The sequence below is a fragment of the Schistocerca piceifrons genome, chromosome X, assembly GCF_021461385.2.
Source record: "Schistocerca piceifrons isolate TAMUIC-IGC-003096 chromosome X, iqSchPice1.1, whole genome shotgun sequence".
Lineage (NCBI taxonomy): Eukaryota > Metazoa > Arthropoda > Insecta > Orthoptera > Acrididae > Schistocerca > Schistocerca piceifrons.
In genome coordinates this window covers 878,979,187-879,007,045 of record NC_060149.1, presented here as the reverse complement: position 1 = coordinate 879,007,045, position 27,859 = coordinate 878,979,187, and the positions used below count along the sequence as shown (strand labels likewise).

Here is a 27,859-nt window from a genome sequence, read left to right as displayed (position 1 = left end):
TTCATATGATTTGTCGACCTGGAAAAAGCGTTCGACAATATAAAATGGTGCAAGCTGTTCGAGATTCTGAAAAAAGTAGGGGTAAGCTATAGGGAGAGACGGGTCATATACAATATGTACAACAACCAAGAGGGAATAATAAGAGTGGACGATCAAGAACGAAGTGCTCGTATTAAGAAGGGTGTAAGACAAGGCTGTAGCCTTTCGCCCCTACTCTTCAATCTGTACATCGAGGAAGCAATGATGGAAATAAAAGAAAGGTTCAGGAGTGGAATTAAAATACAAGGTGGAAGGATATCAATGATACGATTCGCTGATGACATTGCTATCCTGAGTGAAAGTGAAGAAGAATTAAATGACCTGCTGAACGGAATGAACAGTCTAATGAGTACACAGTATGGTTTGTGAGTAAATCGGAGAAAGACGAAGGTAATGAGAAGTAGTAGAAATGAGAACAGCGAGAAACTTAACATCAGGATTGATGGTCACGAAGTCAATGAAGTTAAGGAATTCTGCTACCTAGGCAGTAAAATAACCAATGACGGACGGAGCAAGGAGGACATCAAAAGCAGACTCGCTATGGCAAAAAAGGCATTTCTAGCCAAGAGAAGTCTACTAATATCAAATACCGGCCTTAATTTGAGGAAGAAATTTCTGAGGATGTACGTCTGGAGTACAGCATTGTATGGTAGTGAAACATGGACTGTGGGAAAACCGGAACAGAAGAGAATCGAAGCATTTGAGATGTGGTGCTATAGACGAATGTTGAAAATTAGGTGGACTGATAAGGTAAGGATGAGGAGGTTCTACGCAGAATCGGAGAGGAAAGGAATATGTGGAAAACACTGATAAGGAGAAGGGACAGGATGATAGGACATTTGCTAAGACATGAGGGAATGACTTCCATGGTACTAGAGGGAGCTGTAGAGGGCAAAAACTGCAGAGGAAGACAGAGATTGGAATACGTCAAGCAAATAATTGAGGGCGTAGGTTGCAAGTGCTACTCTGAGATGAAGAGGTTAGCACAGGAAAGGAATTCATGGCGGGCCGCATCAGACCAGTCAGTTGACTGATGACAAAAAAAAAAGTTCTAAGTTCTAGGGGACTGATGACCTCAGAAGTTAAGTCCCATAGTGGTCAGAGCCATTTGAACCGTTTTATTAAACAATTACACTAGCCCCTCTCCTCACGTTCGGTCTGTGGAATCGGTTCGTCAGTATTTGATGTGGTTTACGAAATATATCCAGCGGTAACGTTAGGTGACTCAGCCTGTATAGTTTTACACCTCAGACCGAATTTTACGTGCATAAATATTTTGCATGTGCTTCAGTACTACAACATGGAGTTCCCAGAACCCTTCGAGTGATAAGGAATACAGTTCACAGCATATTCCTCCAAGCTACGTCACTTTATAAACTACGTTTTCGCCTCACACCTGATTTTACATGCGTATTTTTCGTGTTCAAGTATGGTAACTTTGAACCTCTGTTGTTGGAAATGGTTAGAAATATCTAGAAAATTTTCAGGGTTGTTCGAGATCGGGATTTCAGGAATATAAACAAAATTTCAGACATTTTCTGTGCACAGCTGTCTTAAAATCTGCAGCTCGGTTTTGGTGCCCGAAAACCATTTTCTCGGGTTTTCTCAGAAACCACTCATGAACTAAATGGTGCTTCCATAAGGCTCTTAAGGTGTACCGTAGACTACATCTAATGGAAAAACAACCAACCGATTTGTTCCATTTGTCTAAGCTCACGAAGTGTGTAACATTCAGCCTTTGACCCTGCGCTGTAGGATAGCTACAGTAAGACGATCCTTCTGTTGGGTATACAAATGGTCCACAGCGAAAGGGATATCCAAACCAGTTGACCATATCATTATCACCAATAGAAGACGAGGTATGAGCCCTGGAAAAAATCCTGTTTTCATGTACGGCGCTATGGAACATCCTCTAACGGAGAAATATGGCAACCCCGAAAAATAATTAATCTAAAGTAACGAAATTTCTGGAATACATTTGCCTAAGTAACATATTTAATCGTTTAACATACCAGGATCACACATTAATGTAAGCACGAGATACGCCACTGCAAATGTGAAACGCTGGTACAATAATAACAAGTGTAGTCGCCAGAATATTGAATGCAAGTATGCAAACCTGCATGCATTGTGTCGCACTGCTGCCGGATGTCAGTTTGTGGAATGGAGTCCCATGTCTGTTGCACTAGGTCGGTCAGTATAGGGTCTGTTCGTATATGAGCTGGAGTTGTCGTCCGATGATGACCCGTATGTGCTCGACTGGAGACATATCTGGTGATCTAGCAGGCCAGGGCAACATGTCGACACTCTATAGAACATTCTGGGTCACAACGGCCGTGTGTAGGCAACCATTATCCTGTTGGATGCTTCTGGAATGCTGTTCATAAGTGGCAGCGTAACAGGTCGCATCACCAAACTGACGCACAAATTTGCAGTCAAGGAGCATGGGAAATCACGAGAGTGCTCTTCGCGTCATACGAAATTGAACCCCAGACCATAACTCGAGGTGTATATCCAGTGTGTCTAGCACTCAGACAGGTTAGTTGCAGGCCCTTCTAATCAACAAGCGGCCCTCACTGGCAGCGAGGCACAGTCAGCTTCCATTAGAAAACACAACAGACCTACACCGTGCCCTCCAATGAGCTATTGCTTAACGCTACTGAAGTCAAAAATAGCGGTGGTTTGTGGTCAGTGGAATGGACGCTGCAGGGCGTCTGCCTCGGTGCTGTCCTTGAAGTAACCAATTTGTAACAGTTGTTTGTGTCACTGTGGTGCCAACGGCTGCTTAAATTGCTGCAGTAGATGCAGTACGATGCGCCAGGGCCCCACACCGAACACGATGGTCGTCTCTCTCGGTAGTGCCACGTGGCCATCAGGCAGGAGCCCTGTCTCGTTGCGACCGTACATTCCCGTGTATCGTAGCCCTGTTACAAGATCTCTTTCAAACACAATGAGCTGTAGACAATAGGATCTTTGTCGTCTTAAAGGCATTCTTGACTAACATCAGCTCACCACTTCCAGTCTCAGACGTAACTAACGCTCACGGCCGTTACAGCTCGTACTTAAAGGAACGTGATTTGCATCCTCATAGTGCTGCTACTAGCGCCACTCTTATGCAGCTGGCGCGAAATATTCCAGATGTAGAAACACGGCTAGCAACTTTCGCTTATGTCGCACAACTCCCTCTTTGCGTTGCGGTCCTTTCTTCCATCAGTGTATTAGGTAGCGCATGCTGTCGCATGCATACCGATAATATCAGTATCCTAGAATTAAATGTTTTTGACTTGCTTGGAGCAGCTTTACTTGTAGCTTTGTAAGAAATTAAATGTATCGAATGCCAGTTGAAAAGCCCATGAATATGTTACATAACTAGGTGACTATACTACTAGTAGACGATTATCTTCAAAAACTCAATTTTGCATAACGACTTTGGTGCTGCGACATTTCATTTCTTCATTCCCTCAAAAAATTGTTTGCTACCTTGCTTAGTTCCGACATACAGCATATAAATTCGTTTCATTAAATATATTCACTCCAATAAGTATGTTGAGTTTAGGAAATAAAGAACAGTAGTGTAACATAATTTTTTGTTACAGTCTCTTCCAAGAAGTCAATTGTGATGATACCCTGTGAATCCACCACTATAACTGATTCGTTATGTGATTTTACTGTGCGTTTACATGGCAACCTACCATTTTTACGGTAGTTTTATCAATGTGCTGTAATAGCATACGTCGTTTCGTCTTTAGCTTCATAACGCCGAAAACACGAGTTTGAAACGTCTTTCATCAAGCGGTTTTGATCTAGAGTCAACGTATAAAGCACCTATTTTACTATTAGCTCCTTCATACGCCTAAGTTCATTCAGGATATTACACTGTCTGACAAAAGGGGTAACGCACGCAGAAGGGGGGAGGAAACAAAATGAAGCTTCCCCGTTTGAAATGGTATATGATATAATTTCAGTGATTAAAATATCGAGTCTAATTGATAAAGAACTTGGCAGTATGACTCAGTTTATCACAAGCACGTCCTATCCCCTACAGCATGGATGCAACCACTGATTCGGTTGGGAAGCGTGTCACAAATCCGTTGTATCCTCTCTTAAGGCACGTTCTCCCACAACTGTCGTAATCGGTCCTTGATATCCCAGGTACGGGCACTTGGACAGTGTTAACTTCCGAGCTGGTCTCACACATATCCTTTTGGGGCGGATCTGGGGATCGAACTGGCCACGGCAGTGCCTTAACACCACGCAGATAGCTCACAGAGCGACGAACCATATGTGGTCGAGCATTGCCCTGTTCAAAAATGTCACCACGGTACTGCCGTATGAGAGTTAACGCATGAGGAAGCAGGATGTAAGTGACCTTTTTTTTTGTGCCTTCAGAGTTTCCTTGATCAGTACCAGCCGATGATGGTCATCCGGGGTAGTGCACAACCGTGATTCATACCTGAACACAATACGACGCCATTAATCAGCAGTCGTTGCTTTTCGGTCACGGCAGCGCTCCAGAAACAGCCGTTTGTGTTGTGATTGTAACAGCAGCCTACGCGTGGGATATTAATTCCGTAGTCCGGCTGCTGCTAGTCTCTGACCAATGGTGCGGGATGATGGCAGGCACAGATGTGAGAGGGTTGGTGCACAGTAAGGCGATCCACCCTTGTGGTGGTGAGACATGGTTGACTGGAACCGGTAAGATGAGTATGCTTGCCCTCACATTTCCATGCAGTCCAGCATCGGGCCACTGCCACATCTGAATACACAAATCTTCATACTGCACGATTCGACCAGCCGGTGAAGTGGAGGTCGCCAATGAGGCTTCTTTCAAACTCTGTCAGGCGCTGATACCGCTGTTTCACAGGAGTACGCAGCGTCTCCGTATCTTTCACAATGACGACTCAGTATCTGACGGTGTCCATTCCCCCTTTTATACATTAACCAGGCTTGCTAACAACACTAAACACGAACAACGCTAATGTATCCTGGTCACCATTCTACCTGTCACAGAGAACTGTAACTCTAATCACTTACATATCCGTCAATGGTGTGTACAAGTACGAAGCTAGATTAACATCTGACCATGTCTTCTGGGTGCTTCACTTTTTTGTCATGCAGTGTATTGACGCTTTGCATTACATGCATGGCAAGTCAATAAATTCACGGATCTCAACGCGACGGTATTTTATAATCATATTACGAATTTTATTGGCCTTTATTTATAAAAACCTCAAAGAAGCATCCAGATCGTGTTAAAACTGTAGTGCCCCTAAGAGAACGTTTAATTTTATTTCCTTAGTGCTCGGGTAGAGACACCTTCCAACAAATTAGTTTATATCTGGATCCGAATTGATTAGCTGGTAATAAAAAAACTGCACGTTGCATCTTTTTGAAAGTTCGAGAGCATAACAAGAATCATGCTTACAACCGATCGTGTCATTTAATAAAATATACTGATACCTAGCTGAAATTTGCTTCGATTATCGATCCATGTTTGTAGTTCCTACTTTTTATTTGATAGTGATATGTGGCAGATTATAATTTAACAATACACTGAAGCTCACAGTCGAACTATGTTATTACTTCTGCATCTCTTTATTAACATATTGAGTCTGTTGCTGCTGAGAATTACCTTTTAATGATTTCTGTGGCCTTTTCTTCATTTATATTATCAACAAAATTCAAGTGGAATAATTGTTTTGAAGATGTCTATGTGCTGTTATTTCATAGCTTATGACATTTGGCATATAGCAGAAATTGGCATAGTCAGCCTGACAAATTTTCCGCAGCTATGTTATATTAGCTGTATATAAACTTTCCACTGCAATATGATCTTAGTATTTAACATAATTACGGAGCCCCAAGTCCGTGATTATCTCTAGGAACAATTGTTGAGTTCCAAATTTTTAAAAATACTGAAAGATATATTTATTTTTGCCTCTCCTCTATTTCTCTGGCGTTATTTTGAAAATGCACTTCATAATTATTTTCTCACAATATATATAGCAAAGAATTATTTCTTGTCAAGGAACATCTTCTTTCTAACGCATGTGTTATTGCAGACATCCATAAGATTATAAATAAATAAAAAACAACAACTTTACACAAATTATATTTATTCGAGGTATTTTCTAGTAAACTTACAACAAGTGTTCAAACAGTCTGGCCTTAACCTCGTTACAAGCTTAACACACAGGCAGCAGTGGTCGTCCAACTCTATGGAGCATGCCAGGATTGTATTTCATTACTGTTTTATTCAATCAGTTGACGACTGGTGGGAACTGAAGAAATGGAAACCAAACTTTCGATATCTCTCACGGAAGAAGTATTAGCGTGTTAAAACAAACAAACGAGCGTGCACACAGTACGTCCTGTCCAATCTGTCCACTTTACCTTAAAGTTGATAGCTGTGCTCGCATCTCAACACTGAAGTGTACGGGAGCTTCGTAACTCTGGAAGCAGAGATTGCGAACAGCAGTGTGCGGTAATTTCGTAAATGCGACGTGCTGAAACCGATAGTAAGCTATTTTACTATTTAACTTAAGCATGATAGCAGAAGAATAGATTCTAGAAGACGATTACCAACCGTTTCAGCCCCAATTTTCACAGAAACCAATCGTTGGTGAGATCTTACAGCAGTTGTATGTGATTTCCCGGAGTCCCATTTATGGTCGCCACGACTGTAAAATAAGTGCTTGGCTGCAACTTCCTGTGAGATTAAATCAGTGTGCCATACTGAGAACTGCCAGCGTATTAAAGCACCACCTCCAGGGCTAGGGAAGGCGAGCCTGACCCGGATCGAATCTGCCTGACGGATGAATGATGAGGGCTGGTGAGCCAGCCAGCCTGGGTGTGGTTTTTAGGCGGTTCTCCACACCCCATTAGGTGAAAACTGGGCTCATACCCACGTCTCACTTCAGATATACATTACACAAGCATTTAGAAGACATTCTCGCAGTTGTACACAGGATTAACGCCAGAAGTAGACAGATGGGGTGTACAGACTCCGTCGTGGAAGGCGAATAAGAGACTGCTGTCCTTAGATGTTTAGTCTCTTCAGACGCTTAACCAGCAGCAGCGTCAGCACCCAGACTGAGATTCAAACCCAGAACCTTTGCCCTTTGTGAGCAAATGCTCTACTGATTGAGTGGAAGTGAAGCGATGAGAGCGAGTCTCAGTGGAGCCTGGATAGCTCAGTCGGTAGAGCATTTACCCACGAAAAGCTAAGAGTCTATGTTCGAGTCCCAGACAAGCACAAAGTCTGAATATACCAGGAAGTATCAAATCAACGCACACTTCGGTAAAGAGGGAATATTCAATCTGGTACTGGTTATATGCTTGTACTATATGGTTAGGGCGCTCAATATCGACCTCATCTGATCTCATACTAAAGCTCCATTCTCACTCACGTACATTCACACTTTCACACACAAGTACAAAATACGGGGTGTATCAAAAAGAATCATACAATTTAAGGAAATCATATATATTATGTTATTTGAGATGTGTGCGTGAAAAACGTCCTGTTGGAAAGAGCAAACTCTCGAGTTTTACATGGTTCCCGCTAGGTAGCAGCAGTGTGCGCCCACTTCAGTTCTAGTAAAAATGGTGTCGGGACAACAGAAAGCGTTTTGTGTTCTACGTTTTGCGAGTGCGGGTCAATAATAACTGTTCAGCGTGAACTTCGTACTAGATATGGTGTGAATCCTCCTGTAGCACAGAGCATTAGACGATGGTATGAACAACTCCGAGAAACAGGTTGTTTGTGTAAAGGCAAATTGCCGGGCCGTCCCCGAGTGTCTAACATAGATGTAGAACGCTTCCGTCATAGTTTCACAAGGAGTCCGCAGAAATCCCTTCACCATGCAGCTCAACATGCCCTCGATGTCCGTCTGGCGCGTACTGCGTCGACGAATACACATGAAACCTTATAAAATTCAGCTAGTACAAGCTTTTCCTGAAGAAGACAAACAACAACGTTTCGAGTTCTGTAATTTCGTGCTTGGCAAGACGGAGGTGACAGTTTTCTTCCATGCTTAGTTTTTAGTGACGAGGCAACATTCCATTTAAATAGAAAGGTGAACCGTTCAAATGGCTCTGAGCACTATGGGACTTAACATCTGTGGTCATCAGTCCCCTAGAACTTAGAACTACTTAAACCTAACTAACCTAAGGACATTACACACATCCATGCCCGAGGCAGGATTCGAACCTGTGACCGTAGCAGTCCCGCGGTTCCGGACTGCAGCGCCTAGAACCGCACGGCCACCGCGCCCGGCTATATGTTTATTAGTTTCAGAAATATAGACGTTCCAAATCGGATGTTTCTTTTTGATACTCCCTGTACACAAGCCCCAGTCTACAACCATTTCGTAAAATTCATTATTAAAATACACGTAAGATAACTATGCAATAGCTAAAATAAGTCTGCCTTCTTAGCTGAGCGGTCAGCGCATCTGACTGCCACGCAGCAGCCGGGTTGGAGGTTTTCTTCCTCTTGGACTGGGTGTTGTATTTTCCTCGTCATCATTTCATCATGATCGACACGAAAGTTGCCTAATGTGACGTCAACTGAAAAGACTTGCAGCTCGGTGGTGGCACTTCCCAAGTTGGGGACTCCCGGCCGCCAATGCCATACCATCATTTCATTTCGCTAAATTAATACAACACGGAAAGGTGATCGCTGATCACTGGGTAAAAATAGGGTGAGCCAGCAACCATTAAAACACAGAAAAATACTCTACCTAATTACCTTTGTAGAAACTCAGATGCTACACAGCATTCTGAAACAGGAACCACACGCTTTTCATAGAGTCCTGAAATAGATCGGAGCATGTTGCAGCCGTCATATTTTGACATAAAACACGTACTATTGAAATTTGATGAACACATTTCAGTCGACTACAAGCGTCGCACACCGGTGGCTTACTCACACCGGGCGAGCAGAGCACCGGGTCTGGATCACGTGAAATCACTTCCTCCGATCTCAGCGACGGAAAGAGGAACGCCACGGGTGTATCGTTTGTTTCACCGACCATAGCTTGTTGTTTCCCCACCCTAATCTCTCGTCCTCACACAGATGCATGATCCTGTTTCTCAACAGTGAGGTATATATGGGGGTAGCTGTAAAATAAGCCACACAAGGTGCCTCAATCCACGAATATAAATGGGCATTTTTATATTAATACCATTGCACAAGTCCCATGTGCATTTCAGGATAGGTTGGTGCTAATACCTGTATCTGTTGAAGGTGCTCCACGTGTAGACTGTAATCCTAGAATACTCTCCGAACGGTTACGTGGCCTGCGCCGTAGCACATAACTCAGCAGACGTACAACTTCAAGGTGTATTACTACACCTATGTACAATGACAGCCACAGACTCTTGCGTACTTCTATCACTCCTTCCATGACCAACATACTCAGGACGAAGACTCCTAGTTTCGATAAACTGCAGCAAAGGTACCGTCATGCGGATGCCTCCCGTTAGGCAACCGCTAATGGTAATTATAGCGAACGTTTCTGCCCATATCCCGCCGCCTCAACGTAACTCCTAATCATGCCAATGAACTCAAATTATCACCCGTCCACGTTGGATCCTGAATTTCATAGGTAAGCCATAATAATTAGTAAGGCACACTGAAAGCTTACGAGAAAAATAACAAATAACAACGAGTTTCCTACGATGTATTGCGTATAATGACCGATTTGTATCACGCATGTAAACATATCGTAAATGACTGGTTAAAAGGGATGTGTCCTTCAACAAAGCGTGATCTTATGTGTGTGGCCTAAAGTTTTCAAAATTTCTGAAACACCATTCATACTTATCACAAGTGTTTTACTCACTAACTTTAATTCTTATGTTCCAACTTCGTTTCACAGAACAAGAAAATACACTGCTAGCATGTGTAAATTTAGATAGCTGGTATACTGTCCAAAAACGATAGTGAAAGAAAGAGATCTTTATTTAGAGCAACCAATAGCCAAAGTAAAAACGGTTTAAGCTAAGAGTTCTGTTCTTTTTCCTCAGGTTATCTTCTTGCGGGCTTGACATTTATGATGCTGACACTGACTGTATTCTACGACATCCCCCAACTGAATTTTGGTCTATTCTTCTTGATGCGTTCTGATGAAACCACTGGAGATCCAGAGAAAGTGCGCTTGCAGACGCCAGGAACCATTGGTCCGAAATATACGCAGCAGCTGGATGATGGAGGATCAGGACGTCATGCAGTGGTGCGTGTCAAGTCACGCCATGACGATTCTCCTAGCCCTGAAGACACCACACCTGTACACGCTCGCCCTTAAATTGGCATACTGCTTTACTGACCTTTCAAAGAAAGCAAGGAAAATTTTGTAGCAAAAAGCCACTTGTGACTTTCCTTGGAATATTTTTAGTTTCATTGAAACTGCAACTATGTCTGATCATTTTTTAATTAGCACTTCATTCCTTCAGTTAATAACCAACTGGCATTGTTTTGCAGTGGTTTATTACAAATATGTTATATTTATTTATAACTTTGCCATTAAACACGAATAGTACCAATGTGTAAGTTTAAGATCGTCATGTAACTATCTAAAAACATACAACTCAGTTAATCTGTGGCAGTTTCTGGAGCATTATGTAAACTATCAGTATGATGGATAATCAAAATATGGAGCAAATTTTAAGCACAGTACCATTAATCTGTTGATATTGTCAGAAGAAAAGGTAGACCATACCTGCAAACTTAAAAAATTAACGGTTAGTAGCAAGTATGGAGATGTTTGTTAAGTAATGTGTCCCCACTACACTCCTGAGCGTCAGCTAGTACTTGCAGAAGTTCCTCGCTGTAGATCTGAATAAAGCCTCAATTTAAATAATTATTCCTTGCCTTTCTGTGACTTTTAAATGAGTTAGGGTCAATTACAATTTTGTGTAAAATTTAAATAATCCTTCAATTTGAGGTTATTTGTAGGTACATAGTTTACCTGAATTTAGAATCAATCAACCGATTTTCTTTAAATCACAGTACTTGCTGAAGGACAAAAATTTATGGTTAATCACATTTAAATGGTCCAGCTCCTTGGTGTACCATCTCACAAATGAGAACCTCTCATTGCACAAAGTTCACTGTTTATGTTCCTCAGTTTATTTACTACAAATAATCTAGTGGACATTCCCTTCAACACAAATCCATGAGCTCATGTTATCAATTATTTAACTTATTTATTTTTGCTACAAAATTTATGCTTATGTCTTTCAACTGCTAGCCAATTGATTATTCATAGAATTCATCAATAAAATTTGTTGCATCTGAACATTTAGGTTCCTATGCATATGATTAAGTGTCAAATTAATTTATTTGAATGAAGATGTTGTTTGAAGTCTCTAAAGCAACACTGAACTCTAAAATGTATCTCAGTATCTTGAATAAGGGCTTACAAAAATGTAATTTTCATAATCTATGAATTTTTGTCTGCATTCTAAGCTTAGCAAACATACAACACAAGACTTAGAACCAACGAAAATATCTGATATTTTTATTTTTAAGGCAGCCCTTAACCTGAAAATAAAGTATTTCAGACGCCAGACTTTATATACTTGTTTTCTGCTCATCAATCACAAATTACTCAACCTTGTTTTATGAAGCTCTGTATACAAATAAAGAATTTCGGTAACTGCAAATGATCAGAGCCTGCGGAACTTTGCATGAGATTGATGTGAAATGAGTAAATAAAGTTTGTGAATATTTTATGTTGGATTTTAAGAAACCATTTCAATCTAACCAAAAAATGTAAAATTTTGCAATGCTGTGCAGTTCATGTTATATATTAAAGACACTAATTATTGCTTTTAGCCATAACAGCGATTCAAAAGATATATATATACATATATATATACATATACAGTAGGCATATGTGTTTCACATAACAGTCAAATTTGAATTATATATTATATCTCTAGACATGTAACGAAAATAAATTACCTTGAAAAGAACTTTATGTGAATAGCAGTAGTCATGCCAGAATATATTTATCACTGGTTAATCACACTTAGAAGTATACCTGCAACTGTTATCATCTCTTGCCTTTCATTGTAACTAACCTGTGATAAATTAGTTCCCACATGGAAGAAAGAGGAATTGAATCATGTACTACTTACAAAAAATCAGTGAATGTCTTCTTAGTTTAAAAACTCACTAGCAGGACAATAAAATGGTAATATTATTCGTTGTTCTCAAATCAACAGAAGATTATTTGTAACAGGAACTTGTGAAATACGATCTGTCCACATCTACTGCACAGAAATTAGTGTTAGCAGAATAAATAATGTAGCTCCTCTTAACAGAAGATATGTAAGAACAAATAAAGTATGTCTGTGTAAATAATGTTGAAATTATTTATCACTTGTTTGACAGTGCACCACTTCTCAAAATCAAATACAAAATACCTATGGCAGACATTATACATTTTTGTTCTAATAAGCCATTATTTTAAGGCACATTGTTACTATTTTTGCGTATCACAAGAAAAGTTACACAAAAATCTCTCCGCTGGTATATATTTCCTTGTTTCTACTGTGCTTTACTAAATCTACAAGCATGACTTTACTTTTTTTTGCGATAACGCCATTACGTGTTCAGACTGTCATTTTATATTTTCTGTGTAAATCTTAAAAGAAAACGTCAAGTAGAACGAGGCATATATTAAAGAGAAAGTTTCAAACAAGCAATGGAACATTATAGAACATGTTTAATTAAACGAAAACATTTCATAAATGTCGAGAAGAGGATATGAATGATAACTGATTTCCAAGTTAATGGATTTTCGGCCTAATCACTGTTCACAAATTTGCGACTACTTTGTTGTCTTCATTAGATATCAAGAACAGATTTCATTGCATGTTGTTCGGACTACACCCAAATTGTGTATAAGACATGTCACGGGTTGCCCTAGAGATTATTTACTGGCAACTAAAATTATAATAGTGTCATATTTTTACAGTCTGCCGAAGACTGTAAAAATATGACACTGTTCTGCTGCACATTTTTGTTTTGTGTTAAATTTGTGTGAGAGTATTTTATTCTTTTACAATTCCCGGAAGTAATCACTAGGGTAGCACACAACATGTCCTGTTCATAGTTTGGAGACCAAGTAGCGAGCAAGGAAATCTGTGCTCGATACCTGACGAAGAGAACTCGGAAAGTTGTCAAAACATTGTGAAGGGAAAATGACGACACTAACTTGACTGCATAATTAGAAACTTGGAAATCGTCAACATAACAGACAAATCTAACTTTTATCCACTGCAGACGTGAAGCACTACGACGAGACGAATACAGGTTTTCAGAATTGACTGCAACCAGCCTTCATTTCAGTCAATTCTGAAAACCTTCGCAGAGAAAGTTTGAAAAATCACTGGGAAAATTAAAAACAATAAAAGTATAAAGAAAATAAAATGCAGACATATGTTAGGTAGACATTACACTTCATCAGGTAAACGACGGGTGGCTTAGTAACTAAAAACAGAGGGAAAATTTTACAAGCATGTTAAAATTTATGTAAATTTGTGCATAGTTAAAGAGATGAATCAGAAATACAGAGAGGTAACTATGAAAATAATGACATTCCAAATGTAATCTCAAATGAGACGTACGAAGCCATTTAAAATACGAACGAAGGGAAGAAGTCAGGAGACGGTGTTTCAGTAAAAATGATTAAAGTTGGGCCAAAAGCTATACAAACGACACTTTAAAAATTATATACAGAATATTTTTAGACAAAAATAAACGAAAATTGAAACAGCACTGTAATTATTCCTGTTCTGCAAGAAAGAAGACAGAGTAGATAAAAAAAATTGTAGCCCTATCAACCTCTACTCCATACTGTCAAAATATTCTTTGAAATTATCACCAACTGAGTAGGAAAATCATTAAGTTGAATCAGGCAAAGGAAGTAGTACGGTTTATATCTGGACCTCCTGAACTATGTTATAGAAAGGAGCAACGAGTATTACATGTCAAGCTGCGACAGATATGTACATTTTTGTAAAGCTTCATCTTAGTTGTTGAAAGGATCTGTACTTGAAATTCAAGGCACTGATTCAACTTACCGTAGGCCACATGCATCTGTGACGCAGCTTTCATTGGTTTACGTCAAAACAAGTAGAATTTCCATACTCTAAGACGAGTCAGGCAAGGAGACTCCATAGCAGCAATACTTTTCTAAGCACTAAAACAAGTCATCAGACCCGTGAACAGGAAAACGGTGAAGGGATACATATTAACTGTACATAAGAGTGGCAATTAGTGAACTATGAGTAATAAAATCGTCATAACTTCTGAACGGTTTGCGTTAGGACGTTCAAACTGCACTGATGGCCGCGGGGCGCGATGCGCATTTGTATGTGTATGCGCACGCGTCTCGTTGTTGTTGGCCCACTTTCATTTGGATGGGTTTGTAATAAGCAAAACTGTCGCATTTGGGGAACTGAGAATCTGCATTTCGCAGTCTAGAAGTCTCTTCACCCTCCATGGGTGACTGTGTGGTGTGTAATGTCCAGTCACGCAATAATCGGTGCAAAATTCTGTTGTGTCGGTAGCTGGGCCGACACCGTGAAGTTGAGATGGCTGAAAAAGGCACGCTAGACTAATGCAGACGGGCGTGAAGTACTGGAACAGGATACGTAATTAATGTTAGGAAGAAAAGTACGGAGCAGGTTTAATACTTAACTTTAATATCATTGTGGTACATCGATCTTGACGATACACAGGAGACTTTAAGTTCAATCACTGTATGGCTAATGCGCCTTGCTAGTTCGTAGCCATTAACTTAGCTGATGGCTATTCTGTCTCTCGGCTAATGAGAGAGAAAGGCTTCGTACATCTGGTCGGTAGCTAGGTTCTCGTACAACTGGGCGGTAGCTAGGTTCTCGTACAACTGGGGCGAGTGCTCTCTCGTATCACGAGACCTGCCTTGGTGGTGGCGCTAGGTCTGCGATTACACAGTGGCGACACGCGGGTCCGACATGTACTAAATGGACCGCGGCCGATTTAAGCTACCACCTAGCAAGTGTGGTGTCTGGCGGTGACACCACAAATTCCTTGATGGCACGGTGACTACTGACCGGTAGTTGAAGGATTTGGAAGATGATTTCATCCCCATTATCCAAAGTGACTCTGATTTCGACAAGATGTGGTTCACGCAAGACGATGCTCGACCCCATCGAAGCAGGAGAGTGATGTCCTGGAGGAGCACCTTGGGCTGCATTCTGGCTGTGGGGTACCCCGAGGCCACTGGCACGGACCTCGGTTGGGCGCCATTTTTTCCGGATATGAACTCATGCGACTCCTTTTTGTGGGGCTTAATTAAAGGCATGGTGTACAGCAATAACCCCGAAACCATTTCTGAGCTGAAAACAGCCATTCAGGAAGTCATCGACAGGGTCAGTATTCCGACACTTCAGTGGATCATGCTGAATTTCGCTATTCGTCTGTGCCGCGTCATCGCCAATGATGGCAGGCAAATCGAACACGTTATAGCCTAAATCCGAATTTCTGTATTGACGTTTACATATTTAATAAAGTGTACGCAAACCGTAGTTTGTAATTAATTTACGTTTTTTTCATTTAATTCAACAACTGCCACCCTGTACCTGAACTGCTGTAATTTTGTAAAGGTTTTTTTTTTAATTCCCACTGCCAGTCACAAACTTTGTCAACTGTTGTGTTACTGATTTATTTAGTTTATTTAGCGACATGTTTCGAGGGTTATACCGCATCTTCAGGTTAAATGTCATTACAAAAACAATTTTACAATCAGGTCATACTGATGTTACATAGTCTTTTCGTAAGTGCTGTGGTCATCTTTGTTCTTCTGTCGTGGCAGTCTCGTTGTGATGCGTTGAGGTATTCTAATTTCATTATCATCTCCTTTATGTCATTTAATAAAATCGGGCAACTCCTCAGACCTTCCAGTCGGCGATACTGTCTCGACGCAGCACTGTAATTGCTGTCGTTCATATAAAACAGTTTTACTAATAGCACACGGTCTCTCTTCTCGATAGCCATGCTGATGACTCATGTTATGGATTGTCTAATGATAGCGTGGATGTCATTTCCGTGGCTGTCTTGGTCACTGTTCACAAATTAGTACGGTGAGCAGAACTACAAAAAACTTTACATACTGATATTTAAATCAAACTGTCATATTTATAAATTTATACACATTTCGATTTTAGAATATGTAACACTGGGTGGTTATAATTAAAGTGCAGCTACTCATTCCAGGGTAGGCTGTAAGTATGGTATGGCAGCACAAACTGATCGATACGCTAACACGTTAAGGCGGAATCGACTTTTGCTGGAAAACAAATTAGTTCCAGCAGTGGCCACCGGGTGCAAATCTTGCGCTGTACAGTGTTTGTATGAGGATATGACATCCACACTATCATTAGAAAATCCATAACATGAGTGATCAGTATGGCTATCGAGAAGAGAGACCGCGTGCTATTAGTAAAACTGTTTTATATGAAAGACAGCAATTACAGTGCTGCGTCGAGACAGTATTGCCGACTGAAAGGTCTGAGGAGTAGCCCGATCTTATTAAATGACATAAAGGAGATGATAATGAAATTGGAAAACACGGATGAGCTCGGTGTGTCATCTGGAAGAGGAAGGCGTCCTGTCCCAGTGGAACTAATTGCCGAGGTTTCTGACTATGGAGCACGTGCTCCAGGTAGCACTAGTGCTCGTGCAGTCTCACAAGAATTGTCCATCCCTTGGTTAACAGTGTGGAAAATTTTGCAGTCTGTTTTACACTCGCACCCAAACAAGATCCAGACGGTGCAGCAACTGGAAGCCCGTGATCCAGAGCAACATTCTGAATTAGCTCTTGTGTTCTTGGCACGGTTCGAAGTTGATGACATGTGGTCAGGCAATGTTCGGTACAGTAACGAGGCAATTCTGCCGGCGACTTTCTGTCACATGGCAAGCAGCGGTGGAAAAATAGAAAAATAATTCGGTACTTGGTCCCGTGTGTGGGAGGAAAGACGTTTATCCATGTGACATTTGACCTTTCGAACGAACCCTTCAGTTTCACCGTTAGACTGTGGGTTAAACGGTGCGGTGGTCACACGGTGTGCGTCATCGACGACCTAAAACTGATTGAAACTGGTAGACGTGAATTGTGGACCATTGTCCGAGACAATGGTCTCAGGAAAACCTAAAAGAGAGAAACAGAAGACAAAGCTGGCAACATTCTCGCAGGACTGGTGGATGCCATACGGACAACAAAAGGAAACTTATTGTAAGCATCTACCACCAATAACCATCGCGTATTCCAGAATAGACCTGCGAAATCAATACGAATGAGCTGCCACAGTCAGGACGGACGTTGACACTCAAAAAGTGTTTCTGCGGAGCTGACTGATTTTCAGCACAAACTTCGCAGTAACTGGTCATTTGCTCAATCTCAGCGTCCGTGCTCTGCCAAGTACAATGACGGCGGACGAATTGTTTGAATGACGGCGGACGAATTGTTTGTGCGAACTACGTCCGAATGACGTTGGTGCAATACAAACAGAATTTCCCGCTGTAGGGATGGAGGAATCACAGCCGACTGATCGTCGTTCTCTGTATGCAACAGCAGAACACCTGACCGCGCGGAAAGCGCGCGTCGAAGGGATAAATAGTTTGGCGCCACTGGTTGGTGAATTTTTTTCAAACTGCCCGGTCACCCATGGTGCACGTATTGTAAAACAACTTGAAGAGCTGCGGCAAAAGCACTTGCTGTGGCGACACGCCGAAAGTCGAGAGGAAAGCTTTCGAGACATTCAATATCCTGCGAATCGATGTGAGAACATGATGTCTGAGACCAATCAAACGATGTGTCTGTACCGATCAGTGACCGACACAACATTTCACTGTTCGAATATTGAGCAGTGGGTCTGTACAATAACTCATAATGATAACCAGACAATATCATAGCCCAACGTCGCAATTTCTGCACTGTCCAAGATGGGACAGGCTTGGCGGGATTGAACAAGGTCGGCAAATGCCGTTGATCTATCAGCAAATAGAACTCCCGACCGTACAAACATTGATGGAATTTCGTAACAGTATAGATAACGGCGAGCGCTTCTTTTTCAAGTTGACTGTACTTACACTGAGCTTTATTAAGAGTTTTCGACACAGAAGCAACAGGTCCGTCAGAAGAACCAATTTTATGGGAGAGCAACGCTCCGATCTCATAAGAAGATGCATTCACAGCTAACACTACAGGCTTAGATGGGTCAAAGTGAATCAAACGTCTACGACGTAACAATGCCTCTTTCAATCGCTGAAATGCGTTCTGGCATTCTCTGGACGGCACGAAAGGAACATATTTTCCAGCGCAGCCAGTTAAGCGAATCAGCAATTTGCGCAGTGCTTGGAATAAATTTGATATAACAGGTACGTTCCCCAGAACTGATTGGAGATCCTTAATGTTACAGGACGCCAGTAGATCTCTGATCGCAGCCAAGTGTGATGTAGTTGGATATATACCCTGTGACCTAAACAGTTCAATTCTTCCTGGAAGAAGGATCACTTTTCCTTGTTGCACTTTAAGCCAGTTGCATAAAGAACTTGAAACAAACAGTCTAAATTTGTTAAACTTTCCGCAGGCGTGTGCTCCGTGACGACAATATCATCCAGATAACTAGTACAAAAAGTGACTTTGCTGTTAACTGTCCAGGAACTGCTGAAAAGTTGCAAGAGCTGAAGCACTTCCAGGCGGCAGTCTTTGAAACTGGAACAAACCTCAGTGAGTCCTTATTACGAAGTACTGCTTGGACTGTCGTCCAGCGGTAACTACACTACTGGCCATTAAAATTGCTACATCAAGAAAAAATGCAGACGGTAAACGGGTATTTATTGGACAAATACATTATACTAGAACTGACATCTCATTATATTTTCACGCAATTTGGGTGCATAGATCCTCAGAAATCAATACCCAGAACAACCACCTCTGGCCGTAATAACGGCCTTGATACGCCTGCGCATTGAATAAAACATAGCTTGGATGGCGTGTACAGGTACAGCTGCCCATGCAGCTTCAACACGATACCACAGTTCATCAAGAGTAGTGACTGGCGTATTGTGACGAGCCAGTTGGTTCAAATGGCTCTGAGCACTATGGGTCTTAACATCTTAGGTCATCAGTCCCCTAGAACTTAGAACTTCTTAAACCTAACTAACCTAAGGACATCACACACATCCATGCCCGAGGCAGGATTCGAACCTGCGACCTTAGCAGTCCCGCGGTTCCGGACTGCAGCGCCTAGAACCGCACGGCCACCGCGGCCGGCGACGAGACGGTTGCTCGGCCACCATTGACCAGAAGTTTTCAATTGGGTCCATCCGAAAAAATGACGTTTTGCAATTCGTGCACCCAGGTTCGTCGTTGAGTACACCATCGCGGGCGCTCCCGTCTGTGATGTAGCGTCAAGGGTAACCGGAGCCATGGTCTCCGAGCTGATAGTCCATGCTGCTGCAAACGTCGTCGAACTGTTCGTGCAGATGGTTGTTGTCTTGCAAACGTCCCCATCTGTTGACTCAGGGATCGAGACGCGGCTGCACGATCCGTTACAGCCGTGCGGATAAGATGCCTGTCATCTTGACTGCTAGTGATACGAGGCCGTTGGGATCCAGCACGGCGTTCCATATTACCCTCCTGAACCCACCGATTCCATATTCTGCTAACAGTCATTGGATCTCGACCAACGCGAGTAGCAATGTCGCGATACGATAAATCGCAATCCCTATAGGCTACAATCCGACCTTTATGAAAGTCGGAAACTTGATGGTACGCATTTCTCCTCCTTACGCGCGGCATCACAACAACGTTTCACCAGGCAACGCCGGACAATTGCTGTTTGTGTATGAGAAATCGGTTGGAAACTTTCCTCATGTCAGCACGTTGTAGGTGTCGCCACCGGCGCCAAACTTGTGTGAATGCTCCGAAAAGCTTACCATTTGCATTTCACAGCATCTTCTTCGTGTCGGTTAAATTTCGCGTCTGTAGCACGTCATCTTAGTGGTGTAGCAATTTTAATGGCCAGTAGTGTATAATATGCCTGACGCAAATCTATCTTTGAAAAGTATCTGCCCTGTCCCATCTGTCCATCAGTTCCTCCGGACGCGGAAGACGAAAAGACTCCACTACAGTTTGTGGCTTTGCTGTTGTCTTAAAGTCAGTACACAAACGAAAACCATCTGGAGGCTTCTTCAGAATGACCGAGAGCGATGCCCATTGTCTTCCAGAAACGGATTGGATAACCCCATTGTCTAGCAACCTTTAGAATTCCTGAGCGAGTTGCTCACGTAACGCACGGGGAACAGGTCTGGAACGAAAAAATCGCGGCTGTGCTTTGTTCTTCACTGTGATGAGAGCTTTAAAGGCATTTGTCCTTCCCATACCTGATTCAGACAGTTCCTTGTACTTACTACACAAGTCAGAAACGTTAGTGTGAGGCACAGAAACACTGATTTATAACACATATCTCTCAAGGCACAAGGTGAACAAATCAAATAAATCCAACCGAGACATGTTTGCACCGTTTTTAGAATTGAGTACATGAAAATACACACACTTGGTCACTCGCTGGAAAGGTGCTGGCCAACTGCACACGCCACAGCGCCAAACGCTGCCAGTAAACTACCTCGTGCCTCGGCCGACCCGCACCACAAATGCTTTTTTTTTTCTAAACTCTCCCGCTTCTGTCACTTTCATATCTGGTCAAGCTCTGCGTATAACAAATTTGAATGAAACGGTGATCACGAATAAGCGCGGTCCCCTCGACAGTCACGTAACACAATCAATTTCAGTGCAATTACTTTCAAAACACAAATTCAAAGTAATTTTTTATTTAGGTAATATTAGCGAACTGCCACGGTTTTTCAAGGATAGCACTAAGTATATACCGCGGGACGACTTTGTCTCTCATACCGGTAACAAATTATAAGCACAAACCTTCCTCGTGCATCTGTCTATCTGTTACTGAAAACTGCATCAGAATTCCTACAGCAGTTCCTTCACACAGAGACAGAGAAGGAGGTGGTGTAAAGGGCCACATTTTGTATATTTACTGCCACATTTTCTTTTCTGTCTATTTGATACTTGCTGAGCAGATACTGCGACGTGCCTTTCGCTTATTTATTACACAATTTTTGAAGTATTATGCACGAAGCAAAACATATAATTTGTTTTACAGGACCGTACAAAGTTTGCAAAAAACAAAGTTGTGCTTGTAATTTGAACCCCATGTGATACATTAAAAATTTAAACAAATTATATGAAAGACACTTTTATTAAATGAAATACATTTTAATATTGTATAATGTAGAGATTGTGAACACTGTCCCAAGACTTAAATTTATATTTAAAAAATCGATATTTATGTAGTTTTCCCATTAAGAAGTGTCAGTCTCACATTTATTGTGAGCCCCTGTTCACCACTAGAGTCCTCTGCATGTATCTCTTCTCAAAAAAGGTATGCAGTGTCGTCATTAACAAGCATGCTATCACAGAATGCAGATTCGGGAACGGACTTACCCGAATCTATGTTTGAATGATATGACTCAGTATCAAATCTTTGGGTGAGAGATGTAATTTTGAGTTGTAGGACTACTTGGAAATAATTTTATTTTTATTCTTTTTTCTTCAGTCATAACGGCTGACACTTTCTCTTACGCACTTCTTCCTACATACTTTCACGTCAAATTGTTTCCTTCTTCTGTTTTTCTTTTTGGAACATTTCTACATTCTTTCTCTCTTTTCTTCTATTCCGCATCTATTAATGACAGTATATAAGCAGACGATGCTATTAAGGGAGATTTTGCAGACTTGCGGCCTTTGTTTATCCTCGTTTACTTGCGTTTTGGAATAAGCCAAATATCTCTTAATGAAACAGCAGTTCTATATTTCTTCCTTTGGTTTAGAAAGTCTGGAGGGAGCAGTTCCTTCTGTAGCCTTAGCATTGGGTGAAATACAGCGGTTCGAGTTATCTGACTTGGCGACAGGAGAACTCGTGGATACTACCTCATAAATTAGACGCAATAGCAATTGTATCGTTTGGGGAAAGTATACCGTTGTTTTGTTGGGAACTTTGGGAAAAGTATGTCATTCCAATTAAACACATTGAGTAAGATTTCTCACAGGGTTCTGAAATGTCGTACGGACCAAGTGGCCTGTCCTTGTGGCGCATCTACTGTTGAATATTTTCACTGTAAATAATGTTTTAATGAGATCATAAGTTTCTTGTCCAAGGGGTGCGTCCCACGACTTGTATGAGAAGGAAGGCTTATGATAGTAACATGATTATCCTAGGTAAGATCAACAAACTCAGTATGTTTTCGTTGCGTATTATACCCATCAAGAATTAGGAAGACATGATTTTCTGCTATGGGCTTGGTATTCTGAATAATGTGGTTGAGCCAGTCTGTAAATATATTTCCTTGAATCCACCCAGGAGGATGGCATCTTCCAGTCGCAGCAGGTGACACCCCTTTCTTTAAAATGTTTACCATGTTTTTCCTTGGAATTTATGCCGGGTGAGATAATAGTTTCTCCGGCACACATGAAACACACAACTGTTATGAGACTCCCCCATTCAGCAGCACTTAAAGCACCTACCTGGCGTTTGCCTCTGAGACCAGTTACCCGAGAGACCTATCTTGCACGATATATATGTCTATTTCATGTATTCTGATTATACATTTCGGTGGATAGACATGTTTACAGCCTCCAGAATATTAAAAAAAATAAAAATAAAAACTTTATAGCCCCCTCAGTGCACCCATTAGCAGGTGAAAGTGAAGTTCCTTTAGGTTTTAGGACAGACAAAACTTCTTCGTGGCGGTTAATTAAATGATCAAACCAGACCTGTACTGCAACTTCATCAGTGAATGAATGCGGCATTCAATTTTTCTCACATAACTGGAAAGCCAAAAGCCGCATAGGATTTATATTCCATTATAATTAAATATTTAACATGTTCCTCTTCCGCATCACTAGACGAAATCGGTTACCTTCCGACTTCTCTACTAACTGCTTCTTCGAAAAGCAGGTCAACACGGAAAAGTGTTTGTAAGGTTTCTCTGGGCACAGAAAACAATTTCTGCCTCTTTAGGCTAATTCTGTTCTCTGGTATCGCCTGTAAAGCTCTTGTCATGTCTTGTTTACCCCATATCTTGCTCTTAGGCGTTAACTCTTTACGAGGCAACTGTCGCACAAAATTGAACATAAGTTCTTTAGTGATTATAATTTGGGCCCTTTTATAATAGAGGCTCATACAGCCAGCACGAAAATGATTCATAATACCAACATCGTCATCTCTGTAAACAAAAATTTATCATAATCTAACATTAAGTATAAACTGGAATGTTGATACTATAACATAACTCTTGATACGTGCCTAATACATAGACAATACCGTAATGAGTATCTGCATAGGTATAGCTGTAGTAATATTGGCACAAACTCCCACCTCTAAAAGTTTGTGTTGGCGGTGAAATGAAGATAACCTAACTACTCGCTGCTGGAGGAGTAACTACTGCGTCAGGGCGCAATAGAAGCTTATCTACGAACTAGTACTTGTAATTGAACTATTCACCATCTTTGTTGATTAGATATTGAGAGGGCCCGAATTACCGGCAAATGCCCTTGCCTCTTTTTATAACTCAGGCAGGTATTAGTACTACTCACCTTTAGAAATTCGACCTGCAGATTTATTATGTTTGAAATCGATCCCCAATCCCAATAGGGCAATGACTTATTTTATGCTTGAACCAACTGGTTGTTGGTATTTTTGTTTAGCGCAACTTTTATGCTTTAATAATGACCAATATGATAAAAGAGACAGTAACTTTCTAACTCTGTAGCAGTATATCTTTGCTCATTAAAAAAAAAATCAGTTAAACTTTAATGTGCTGACAGAATGATAAAGACATATGAAAGTTCCTGTAAAAATTCTATGTGAGTAACAACAAATATGAGCATATCTTTTATTGCAGCTTTCAAGCAATTGTTACTTTATTTTATGGCTCTCGCGTTTATATAATAATTACAAGTGAACTAGGTGAAAATAATCTTTACTGTTGTTGACACATTAAAATTGCTTAAGTTAAAGCATTAATATGGCATGAAAACTAAGCCAAGATATTGCAAATGTATCTTGCAAGTACAGCTTTTGTTAAACAGTACACTCGTAATCATTAAACGGGACAAAAGGAAGTATTGTGCGTTCTTTATAGAGCTCAATTACTACAAATACACTGAAAAGTTTATGGTAAATAAATGTCTTGTTCCTTTAAAATACTAGAATCGAAAAGGAAAAAAGCTGATCTTCCTTTACAAAACTAAAAATGAACGGTAAATAATCTGTACTTATTACAGCTGAAAAATACAAAGCAGCTTTCACCTAGCAGCTTGTAGTATTTTCAGATCGTCCAGTGCAGGATACGCTCCAGCTCAACACGATTATACCGTCGTTTTCAGCTCACAGAGTTACCACTGTTCAAAATTTGGCCCTTCGTCACCTGATCGTGGAGCAAACTTCAATATGGCCCGCTTGCTTCCATATTCTTGCATCGTAGGCAATTTAACATTCGCATCACTGCTAATTTTTAAAGGTGAGTAACCTCGTCGGAAGGACACAGTTAAGACACAATTTCATAACAGTTGTCACAGTATTTCTTTTATACTACAGAACAATAAATTCGACTGTACCTAATACAAGTCATACTGGTAGCTACACATCATACTATCACATTACAAACATTAAACGAAGTAAGTTTATAGTGTATAGGAACACAAACAAGTGTGTGTTATTGTTACGTTACACCCTCTCTGTACCACTATCTTCTCCCTGGTTCTCATCAGCTCCTGCTTTATCTGCCATCCACTTTCCTCCAATTTCGGATTATATAAGTCATCATAGATACGGTGTGTAGTCACATTATGCAGAAACATACATGATAAAATAACATAAAACATTCTCCTTAGGGAAAATTATATTTTTCGTTCGAGAATAGTATATTACTTCCCAAAAGATGTCTTGTATCGTGTTATGAGAAACGGTGACGTTTTTTGTGACAGCGCATTGAAAATCGGGATTTTTCTACTTGCCATAAAATATCTCCATTTACTGTTCCACGCTTAAGGCCAGGTTATCATTAGACATGGTCGAAAATTCATTTTTAATGTATTTTTGAAAGGTATGTGTGTTTAGAATTCTGGCACGAAAAGGTTTTTTAATCCGTAGGGTACAAAAGTTTCTACAGCCCATTGTTTGAGGCCGTGACAAGGCCGCAGTGGGACGTTCTCAGCCGGAGACGACGGCTCAGATAGGAACTTGACGTAGCGTGACGAACGTTTTTATGGAAATTGAACTAATAATACAGGTAAAAGTTTTCCCTAAACTTTAAATAAGTTTTTTTCGAGAAACAATTTTTCAGAACTGCGTGTAGTGTAAGTTAAAAACGGTTCAACCTATTAACTTTTACCTGTGACCTCCGAAAAGTAAACGCTTTTCTTGGGAACTTATACCTATAATACATTAAATCTGTCAATATATACTGTTTTTTAAAGCAATAAAAAGTGAAAAAACACCAAACATCGGACTCAAAATTCGAGTTAGCACCGTATCGTTAAATTTAAGGTTATTTCATTGTAGTTAGGTATAAGCTCCCATAAATTTAATGTAGTATCGACTGCTGTTATCCATTTTTTATTTCAGATAACTCCTGAGGTGCTGCACTGCACGCAGTGTGCGTACATCAAACTCACAGGCCCTCGATTAAACCATAATTACGGGCGCCATTGTTTTTATACTGAAAATCTAAAATAAAGTTCAGAGTATGATCAATCATAATCCCCAAACAGATTCTTTGTATGTCTTTTCGCTGTCTCAAAAAAATTTCCAACTTTTGCCTATTGTTTGCTCATTTCAATCAGACAACTGGCAGTAACTCGTACACTTTTTTCTGCTGATTCAACAAGAAAGTAATCACTAGGCAACTTAGCGTTTTGTGTCACGAACGTGAAAATTTCTTGCTGATTCTAATTACCACAGTTCCTGCATATTTTCCAAAGCTTCCTTCTTCTTGAAGAAGGACGAGAGTGCGCCACGTCGGCCTGTGCTGAGTCGCTCAAGAAACTGCTAACCGTATCTCACTGCCGCCAGTCGCCGTTCGGTTTAATTAACGCGGAAACTCGAGCCGCGCCTCAGTTGGCAGAGGAGATGAGCCAGCGCTCGAGTCGCAGCTCACATTACTCTCGAGGGCACATGGGCGTCCGCAGAGATTTACCCGACAGCAGGCAACAGTCTACAACTGCCAGTTTTCGTGTATCAGGTTCAGTGAGTCTGATAACATGTCGTAACCCACAACTAAATCTGGCATGAAGTACACAAAACATACTGTATGTTGGCATTTTATGTCCTTTTTTATACAATTTATTGTACCATTAATTAGTTTTTGAGCAACTATAAGCTCATCATCAGATGTAAGTAATACAGGAACATTATATCTGGACAAAAAGCAGCTAGACGCTAGGATAATGGTAGGCCTACTGGTGGAAACAGCGGAAATTTAGTAAACCGTCTGTTTATAAAACAAGAAGTTCCTTATATTTTAGAATACTTACATTACACTGTCCTATGATATCTACGACAAATCCACACACACACACACACACACACACACACACACACACACACACACACTCGCACTCACCCTCCCATCCACACACACACGTATTTCAAGTGCACTTCGTTTCACAGTAAGTAAATACTAAATGAATGTATAAAGCGTATGAAGATGCAAGATACCAAACTTTGCCACATCGCGACCAGTGACATGAGATTGAGATGCGTTAAATTTCAGAATAATACTTTAAAGGATAGAAAATAGACGTAAGTGACCATTTCAAGCTGCAGGTATTGCCAACTGTTCACAATACACAACTAATTGGAATCAAACAGTTAGAGATAAAGAAATAGTTTCTACATAATGAGTCTAGTAAAGTATCAGAAGATCAGAAACAATTGCAAAATGACTTAGACACGATATTTGAATGGTGCGAAAGCGGCAGTTGTCTCTCAGTGAGGAAAAGTGTGAGGTAATCCACATGAGTAAAAAAAAAAAATCCGTTAAATTTCGATTATGCGATAAATCACACGAATTTGAAGGCAATCAATATTCGACTAAATACCTAGGAATTACACTGATGAACAACTTAAGTTGGAACGACCACACAGGTAATGTTGCAGAGAAGGCAAACCAAAGACTACGTTTTATTTGCAGAACGCTTAGAAGACGCAACAGGTATACTAAAGAGACTTCCTAAACTAGGCTTGTTCGTCCTCTGCTGAAATACTGCTGTCCTGTATGGGATACTTATCAGATGCGATTTACGGAGGACATCGAAAAAGTTCAAAGAAGGGCATCTCGTTTTGTATTATGGCGAAATCGAGGAGGGAGTGCCACGGGTATGGTAAAATATTTGGGATGGCAATCATGGTAAACAAAGTCGCTTCTCGTTGTTGCGATATCTTTTCACGAAATTTCAAACACCAACTTTCTGCTCTTAATGTGAAAACCTTTTACTGTCGCCAACTACATATGGAGAAATGATCATCATAATAAAATAAGAGAAATCAGAGCTCGTACAGAAAGATTTGAGTGTTCATTTTTGCCACGAGCTGTTAGAGAATGGAACGGTAGAAAAATAATTTGAAGGTTTTTCGGAGAACCCTCTCCCAGGTGCTTAAGTGTGAATTGTAGAGTAGTTAT

General features: G+C 40.8%; 1 protein-coding gene across 1 annotated transcript in view; it reads left to right on the top strand.

Moving 5' to 3' along the window:
- The window catches only part of LOC124721191 (potassium channel subfamily K member 1-like), a 223,135-nt gene extending 210,715 nt beyond the window's left edge, over window positions 1-12,420 (top strand). Inside the window, exon 4 of the mRNA XM_047246037.1 lies at window positions 10,072-12,420. Coding sequence (XP_047101993.1) covers window positions 10,072-10,349 — 278 coding nt within the window. The 3' untranslated portion in view covers window positions 10,350-12,420. The remainder of the gene's footprint in view (window positions 1-10,071) is intronic.
- The last annotated feature ends 15,439 nt before the right edge of the window (window positions 12,421-27,859 follow it).